The sequence below is a fragment of the Lactuca virosa genome, chromosome 3, assembly GCF_052849685.1.
Source record: "Lactuca virosa cultivar CGN04683 chromosome 3, Lactuca_virosa_CGN04683_v6, whole genome shotgun sequence".
NCBI classification, from domain to species: domain Eukaryota; kingdom Viridiplantae; phylum Streptophyta; class Magnoliopsida; order Asterales; family Asteraceae; genus Lactuca; species Lactuca virosa.
Genome location: NC_136428.1, coordinates 294,550,911 through 294,560,186, shown reverse-complemented (window position 1 = coordinate 294,560,186; position 9,276 = coordinate 294,550,911). Strand labels below are relative to the sequence as shown.

At 37.4% G+C, this 9,276-nt stretch overlaps 1 protein-coding gene across 1 annotated transcript; it reads right to left on the bottom strand.

Moving 5' to 3' along the window:
* Positions 1-2,974: 2,974 nt before the first annotated feature.
* Positions 2,975-5,828, bottom strand: LOC145167278 (cytochrome b-c1 complex subunit Rieske-4, mitochondrial-like). The gene is made up of 2 exons (XM_079086432.1): positions 5,545-5,828; positions 2,975-3,806 (listed from the first exon to the last, which is right to left on the bottom strand). The coding sequence occupies exons 1-2, from the start codon at positions 5,717-5,719 to the stop codon at positions 3,175-3,177; spliced, it is 807 nt and encodes a 268-aa protein (XP_078942558.1). The 5' UTR covers positions 5,720-5,828; the 3' UTR covers positions 2,975-3,174.
* Between the last annotated feature and the right edge of the window lie 3,448 nt (positions 5,829-9,276).

Here is a 9,276-nt window from a genome sequence, read left to right as displayed (position 1 = left end):
TAGTGTGGAAGGTCCCTCAGTTGTTTAGACCCTTAAGGGACCTGGGAATCATGGGACTCGACGAGTGGTTGAGCAAACTCGGCGAGTCCAAGGCAATCTCCCAACTAATGAAATGGACTCGACGAGTTGTTCATACAAATCGGCGAGTCATAGACTGAACACGTTCGTATGAGGGAGATGCACTCGACGAGTTCAAAGGGAACTCGGTGAGTCGACTGAAGATGGTCCCGATATTATGGTTGAAGAAGGACCCGTCGAGTTCTTGCTAGACTCGACGAGTAGAGTCGGGGGTTGTATCATTTTGAAAGGATAGGGACTCGACGAGTTGGTGGACCAACTCGGCGAGTCAAGTCAACTGGATGTTCACTTTGACCAGGGTTTGACCTTGACTTTGACTTGGATTTGGATTGACCCTTGTAAGGGTTATGAGTATGCAATAGTAATCGGAAAAGGTTGTTGTGTAGAGATTGGGGAGTAGAGACGAGTCGATTTCCGTGCCGAGGACAGTGCAGATACTACACGACATCGAGGTGAGTTACCTTCCAGTAGCGGTGGGTCTACGGCCACAATGTCGGCCCACCAGTAAGAGTTGTATGATAGATGACTGTCTTTGTGATATTCATCTAGGTTTGCTGCTATCTGATATGTTTATGTGCTAGCATGATATGTTATGTGTGATAGTGGTAGTAGGGGGAGTATAGTCCCCAAGTTCGGTCGTCAAGACCGAAGGGTAGGTCGGGCACCCTAGAATTGCCTGACAGGATGTTTATGCTATGATATTATGTGTTAGTAGTAGTATGAGGTGAAATAGTCCTCGGATGTCGGTCGTAAGGACCGACGGGTAAGTCAAGCACCCCAAATGGCTTGACCTGGGTAAGTCAAGCACCCCAGAATGGCTTGACCTGGGTAGTCAGGCACCCCAGAATTGCCTGACAGTATGTTATTGTATGGTGTGTGGTATGATGGGGGAACTCACTAAGCTTCGTGCTTACAGTTTTCAGTTTTGTTTCAGGTAGCTCTTCAGCGAAGAGGAAGGAGCCGGCGCGGTAGCGGCACATCACACTCACGCATGATTTTCGCATTGAGTTTCTGGGATTGTACTCTGATTATTATTATTACCTGATGATGTGTTTTTGAAACACGACGTAATGGTTTTATGAATTGATATAATATTAGAAATGTTTGGCAAATGATTTTATATGATTACTTAATTAAAAATGAAATTTTCAGCCTCGAAAATTGGGATGTTACAGAGTTAATTTTGGAAATACTTCATTGTCGGGATGTTACACATACATTTAAAAAGAAAGAATGATATTTTCCTGAGATAATGACTTAAGAGGGTAACCAATTATACATTTTGTACATATTTAGTCACTTAACTTTTTTTGGTGCTCTATTAACCCTTAAACTTGTTTTTTTGTTTAAAACATACCATTATGACCGGCCATTATAGGTTTAGCCGGTCAAGTTGAATTTTCCGGCAAAAATATGAATTTTTCGGCGAAGCTATGAACACATCTGATGAACCTAATAAAAGTATTCATGGAATGAAACATGAAATCGAACCCTAGGTTCTTGTTCTTTTTCTTGGAAAGATTTCTGAAACCTTAAAAATCAAAAATCAAAGCTGATGAACAACTTGAACTCAAAGCTGCCATGGAAATCGATTCAAGGAAAAGACCTTATTAGATTCGAAGCTGATGAAGGGCTTGGTCTCGTTTTTCTGGTCTCGATTAGGTTGAAGAAACATTAGGAAGTTCCTCATCTCCATTAACAAACATGCAACACCTCCATTAACGAACCTACAACACCTCAATTTTCTCCATTAACGAACCTGCAACACCTCGATTTTCTAGAACCCTTCATCTTCCTCGAGTTTAAACCCTTCATCCATGATGTTTGTTTGTGAAAATTCGAAGTTGATGAACATGAACACGAACACACGAAAATGAACTCACAAATCGTTTGTAGTTTTGTTCTTGAAATCAAAGATGATGAAGATGAACACATAAAAACCCTAGGTTTTTCGAGTTCGATTTCCTCTAGATTTCGATGAAGATGAAGATGAAGATGATTCGATTTCCTCCAGATTCGATGAAGATAAAGATTATTCGTGTTTGTGTGTGAAAAATCGAAGCTGGTGAAGATGAACATGAACACACGAAAACCCTAGGTTTTTCGAGTTCGATTTCCTCCCGATTTCATCAAGTTTTTGAGTTAGATTTCAAGGGTTTCGAGTTTATAGAGTTTTTGTGTTCGAGTTCAAGGATTTCGAGTTCATTTGATTCTTGTGCTCATCTAATTTTGGGGTTTTAACATTTCCAGTAAAAAAGAGGTATCGCCAGAAAATCAAGTTTGACCGGAGAAGATGACCGGAAAATCATACTTTGCTGGAAAATTCATGTTTGACCGAAAACAACGCTTGAAACCGGCAAAACCCACTATTATCGGTCATACTAGTATAATGTACACGTTTCAACAAATTCAAAAGGTTAATAAAACACGGAAAATAATTTAGTGACCAAATGTAACCAAAAGCCAAAATATGTTACTCTCTCAAATCATTATCCCTATTTTCCTTCCTAAAAAGAACTCGAAAACATTTTCTTTTTCTTCTTCCACTTCCCTTTTTCTTCGAAAAGAAAGATTCAAGAACACAATTTACCATAACAGGTTTTCTCATATTTTAGATTTTACATTTTGGGATACTTTCTTTTGCCATGTTTCTGGACCTAACCAATTTAAGGAAAATTTTATTTTGCAATTATTCTTTATTCATTAAAATAACATATAAACTATCCAACGTAAACAATAATATCAATCAGGTCTCAAATTTAAAAAAAAAAAAATAAATAAATAAATAAATAAAAAATAAAAAATTGCTTAGCATAAGAGTCGAGTAAGCCTTGACCTTTAAAAAAACAAGTGTGATCCATTTAAATCTTGTCATGCAACATGATAGATGTACATATCATATGGAAGCAACAAGTCTTATTGAAACACAAAACGAATACTCCAATCTTTATGAAAACACATCAGCTGAAACATAACATAACATAACATGCCCAAATGTAAAAAAGGCCATTTAGAAAGTAAAAACAGGTCCTTTCGGCCACAAAATCATAAATATCGCCAACATCCTAAATCCTTCATTTTCTTCAATCTCAAGTCTCAACCAATCAGCAACTTGTTGTCTTCCATGAAACTATATGTGGGGACCTCCAAATTATACGGGGCAGGACCCTTCCGGATCCTTCCAGAAATATCATAATGGGACCCATGACACGGACAAAACCACCCTCCAAAATCACCCGCATTCGGCAACGGAATACACCCCAAATGCGTACACACCCCCACCACAATCAGCCACTCGGGATCCTTAACCCTAGCCGCATCCTCCTGTGGGTCCCGCAGAGACGCCACGTCAACACTGTTGGCCAGCTTCACATCGTCCTCTGTTCGCCGTCTTATAAACACAGGCTTTCCACGCCATTTCACAGTCACTGTGGACCCCGGCTCGATGCTGGAAAGGTCGACCTCAAGGGAGGCGAGGGCGAGAACGTCTTTACTCGCGGACATGCTGAGGATGAATTTGAGGACTAGGAGGCGGAGGAGGGACGCGTATACGAATCTGCCACCTGTCAACACAAAATATGCGAATGCGCGCTTGCTTGGGTCGCCAGGTGGATAACGTTCATGGTTGTGGGAGTCGTACACGATCTTCGATGTTGGGTTTGTGATGGCGGCTACTGTTGGTGGGATTGTGTCCTCGAATTTTGGGGTTATCGAGTTTGACGCAAATCCTGTGATGAAAAAGGAGTATAGAATTAATACTAAATTGAAATATAAGATTAAGAATAACTGCTTTTTGTTACGCATGACAGAACAGAACAGAACAGAACAGGTTGCAGTGTGTCTGACTTTGATAAAAAATGAAAACTTTTGTTCCACCCAAAAAGGAAACAAGGTAGGACATCTCGAACTCTCTTTTATGTAAAAGACGTGACTGCCCTTCTCATTCTCATCATTGAAAATAGCCTACAATGTTTGTCCAGTCCGGTCTGACAAATGCAGCCTAAATGCCTTTTTTTAGTTTCAAAAATCATCGATTAAACACTGTGTGTGTTGAAGTGCTTGCATGTAAAAGAAAACGATTTTATTTAGCTAAAAGAAGCACATATTGTCACAAGCATGATATAATATTTTTCAGGTAATATAAAGAAAACTTGGTAATTTATTAAATTTTAACAAATGCTCCCTTGTTATGTGAGAATAAAACCTTTGCCCCAAACAAATATTCTTTACAATAGCCTACTTGAAAACGAATCAATGTTTCAAAGTCGAGTCTTCTATGACTATGAGACAATAGAGGGTGTGCACACAGTCAGTAATACAAGTATAGTGTCCCTCCACTGCAAAAAATGCCACATGTGGATGTACCATGAAAATCGGAGCACTTTTCCTTTTTGTCAAATTTCAGGGTATTGCTACCTATTTGTACATGTTCATATTATTCCTTTATTTTGTCATCATTACATGACATGTCAAACAATGATTAGACACTTATATAAAACTGGTGACCAATCAAATTTGCAATCTTGATGGATAAGGATAACCTAGAGCAGGTTGCATACTCATAGAAGTAGGTAAGGGCTCTCATAAATTGGTTGTGAGGAAATACCAAAATAGCTTTGCACATGTAATATTTGAAGCAGGATTCAGTCAGAGAACCCTAATACATAACAGATCTAAATCTTCAAACCTTTGAGCATGAAAGCTGAACATGCAATTAGATCTGATTCTGCAATGTCTATACATGAGCAAAGCTATATGTTGCAAGTATCCTCTTAATGCATCCAGTACATATTGTTTCAACTTTGTGTAGACTGTAAATATGCTCAGGAAACTAAACCCACCAACTTTTCCATAAATATCCTAAAACCACTTGCTTTTCCATAGAATCACCATCTGTATACATCCCTTGCATCCTTAGTAACAAGAGATAACCATGAAAGATACTACAGGGACCCCAATCAAGATTCAATATGATACCAATTTGTGGTTCTTAAATATGGTCGCCAGAAAATATCAATAATTACAATCAGAGAGTTGCCCACCATAACAACAGTCCTCCATTTAAATCTAATACATCTAGCATAAGCTTATTTATAAAAGAAAAGTAGTCCTCAATTTGCTCTCTATGATTTCGAACGAGGAACGCATTTATTTCTAAACTGGTATGATAGCAAAAATGCAACCCTAACCGACTAAACTTTAGATTTATATGACCCGGACGATATATCTTTCACGAAAAAACCCTATCGTTATTGTGCGAACACGAATCAATACTAGAAAAACGAAAAGACTATAACAGAAGAGAAAGAATCACAACCAGGATCAGATGCCTAAATCACTGAAATTACAAGGTTAAATAAATGAGATTGATAATAATTTCAGATTGAGATAATTAGGTCACGATTAGGCTAATATACCTTGTAAAATCGGGGCAGGATGAAGAATAAAAAGGGGAAACGAACAAACCTCTGGAGAACGGACGAAATGGATGGTTGAAAGGTGATGAGGCGTGAGCCGATCGGCGATCGTCAGCGGTGTCCTCGATCTGAGTGTTTTTGGAGATGATGGAGGCAGAGGCGGAGGTTTGGTGCCTCCATGGAGATGTGAGAGAAGCTAGCCTCCTGCTTCCGGCTCTCAGCATCGTGTTCGTGCGTTGTAGGGTTGGATGAAAATGAATGAGCCTCTCTCTCTATCGCTCTTTGAAACCTTTGTTCTTTGTTGATGGCCGCCCGCATGAAGTTTTTGCTCTCGAAGCTACCCTTTTATCAATTTGTTTTAACCACTGGGTTAATTACTAAAATAATTATAATTTAAACTGTATTATCAATAAAATAATTATCTTTTAATAATTATTTATTATACATAGACTTTACAAAATTATCAAATTTTATGAAATCATTTTTATTACTAAAACAGTTTATGCGAAATTATGGTTTAGTGAAAAAATTGCATTTTATATATAAGTGGAATTAAAGCAGCACAGGCATCATTGTCCTAAAAATTTTAAAAGGTTAAACTTCATTTTTAAAAGGTCCATATTTTATCCTTTGGGCTTTATCGACCCGTAAACTCTTAATTTACTTGTTAAAGAAGATAATCATTTGGGCTTTATCGACCCATAAACTCTTAATTTACTTGTTAAAGAAGATAAAAGTCATATTTTAACATATTGTAATCGGTTACCTCTGATGTGGCAGTGTATATGTGGTCAACTTATGTCCACGTGATACCAATGTGGATTGTTAGAAAGTAGTTTCTTTAATAAGCTTAAACTAGATCCTAAAATGAAGACAGTTCTCTCAAGTTTTTTCCTCTTTTAACCTAAGAGTATTTGCACCGAAACCCTACATAAAACGAGGTCGTCCATGGCATCTTCAACCCTAACCTAATATTCTCGATAGACATATCGTCGTTGTGCGACTATGAGAAAAATCTGAAAATGAGGTTTTGCAACTATGTAAACTCGATGGTAAGTATCTTCTTATTCTTTTTGTTGACACTAAAAAATGTATCCATTGATTCTTTAGTGAAAAGGGCTTCATATGAAAACCCTAACATTGTTTGTCTCATTATTGGTAGTTTAAGAAAGCATCGGACAGTTGTAAGTTCGTAAAGTGGGTTGACCAAAAATGCATAATGAACACTATAAGAAGACTGTTTATTCTCTAAAAATGGAGTTTAATGAAATAATAGACAGCAGTTACTATGGGAAACTAAAAATATGATTATTGCACTTGAAAAGATGTTGGATGCGGCAAAATTGATGGGTATGACTGAGAAATGTAAGACAAATATTGAGTTAGCTATGACATATGATGAAATAAGACATATTGGTTGAAGGAAAGATCTTAAGGTCAAAGCATAGGTGGATTGTGGTTGTTTATGTGGTGTGTGTACTAGTGTGTTAATCAAGTAGGTTATGCATGGTATGTGAGACTAGGGATGGGTAGAATGGGTTGGGGTTTTGGTATTATGGTTTTATGATTTTTGGTGGTTGAAGTATATTGACAATCTCCCTTTTTGTAAAGATGGCTTAGGGAAGTTAATTGCTTTTTTGTCCGGGACAACAACAAAACAACTTAAGCACTTCAGACAAATGTCAAAACAAACTTCGGTGACCTTTGTGGAAATAAAACTTTTGAAAAACTTAAATAAAAAATTGAACACAATATTTAACGTGGTACGGTCAAGGTGACCTGCGTCCACGGGCGAACGAGAGAGAGCGGATTTTATTAACTTTCAGGAACTATTACAAACACTCAATGTTGTATCTCACTTTTAGCTCTCACTAAAAACTAAACTAGCCACTAACAATGATAGGGATATGAACCTATTTATAGGTAATCATGGATAATCCTAATTCTGATGGGTCAGTCCCATCCATAATTAGCTCAAAAAGGGGATGCCCTAACCAATCATAGAATGGCATGTAGGTGCTTCTAGAAACTTCAACCTCATGAGCATCGTCCATGAGAATCATCCATGAGCATCTTCCACGAGCATCATCCATGAGCATTTTCCATGAGCATCATTCATGCGCATCTTCCACGAGCATCATCCATGAGCATCATCCATGAGTATCATCCATGAGCATCGTTCCATGAGCATCTTTCATGAGCATCCACTTCTAGACGGTGCATCTTCATCATGGAGTATGACAAGATGCTCTTATTCCCTTCTTAGGTGCTCCATACCCCCTTTTAGAAGATTCGTTCCTTTGAACTTGATCCATTCCTTTTATGATGATCCATTCTCTTCTCAAATGATTTGTTCCTTTGCCACATGTTCTATGAACTCCAAGTGCTCCATGTAAATTCTAAGTGCTCCATGTTGGAAGAGACGTCATACCCCAACAGTAAATGCCATATCCAATTGTCAATAGTGGTTACTAATGTATATGGTTGTAAATACCCCTTACTTTGGCTGAAGTGAATGGCCATTTTGTATGTTTTTATTTACTGACTTAAAGTAATGGAAATCTAATGGAAATGTAAGATTCTCTTATGTACTTTTTGTAACGTCCCAATTCCCACGATAATTTTTCCATTTTAAAAATAAGATAAAATACTCATTTTCATAAAACCATGTTCAAAATAAATTTCCATTTGTACATAAGTCACAACCCAAAATCAAAGATCAAAGTAATAAAGGAATTCATCGTAGAAACATAAAACTACTGATATGTGTGTGCAGTCATACGTACGCCTTCCCATGACCCGAAGAAGTACCTAAAAACATTTAAACCCACAGTTACAAACACAAAGCTTAGTGAGTTCCCCAAAATATCACATACAACACATAATAACTATTTATAACCATAATGTGTCTATTTCAACCACCTAACAAGTTTGTTTCAACTATCAGGTCTATTTCAATCAACATGTATGTTTCAACCCAACTGGTTTATTTCAGCCAAGCGGGTATGTTTCAACCCAACAGGTCTGTTTCAACCAAAAAGCATATAAACATACAAGCAACAAGCAAGACCCTACTAATTCAACTAAAAGTACAATCATGTCATAACAACTATGTCATAAGTAATACAGTAAGAAAATCACCACACATAATCATCCATGAGCATCTTCTACGAGCATCATCCATAAGCATCTTTCATGAGCATCCTTCATGAACATCTTACATGAGCATCTTCCATGAGCATCATTGGCTCATCAAGGGATACCATGGCTAATCAAGGAACACATGTGGCATACTTTGATCATGGAATGACACATCTGTTGGATTAGTGTCTAAGTCCATAACTATAATTGGTATGTACTTGACCCGATTGGCATGGTCCATTTGGGTTGCATGGCATCGGATTAATTTGGATAGACTTTTATGAGAAAAGGATATTTATGATTTATTAATATATTATAAGTTCTAATATATTAATATGAAATCATATTCTTTAATTAGTATTGATCAATGATTAATTTGGAATTAATTTTGTGATCAAAAGGAGATTAATTAAATATATGGGGATTGATTGTGTATATCATTCATTCTTATATATGTGGGCTCATGATCCATAGTTCTTAATGTTGGGCTAAACCCATGGAGTAACCCATGGATACTCCATGGAGGTTTTAACCCATAGAGCATGAAGAATATGGAAAGACATGGGTTACATGGTGTAACCCTAATAGCCACCATATATATAAGGACCCCATGGCTCAAGAAATTGGCACTAGGGTGTGT

What these genes read in the sequence shown, in the direction of transcription:
- LOC145167278 (XM_079086432.1), bottom strand. Translation starts at nt 5,719, where the DNA reads ATGCTGAGAGCCGGAAGCAGGAGGCTAGCTTCTCTCACATCTCCATGG. An exon ending in ATTTCGTCCGTTCTCCAGAG is followed by an intron (nt 3,807 to 5,544) that starts GTTTGTTCGTTT and finishes TTTTCATCACAG; the next exon opens with GATTTGCGTCAAACTCGATA.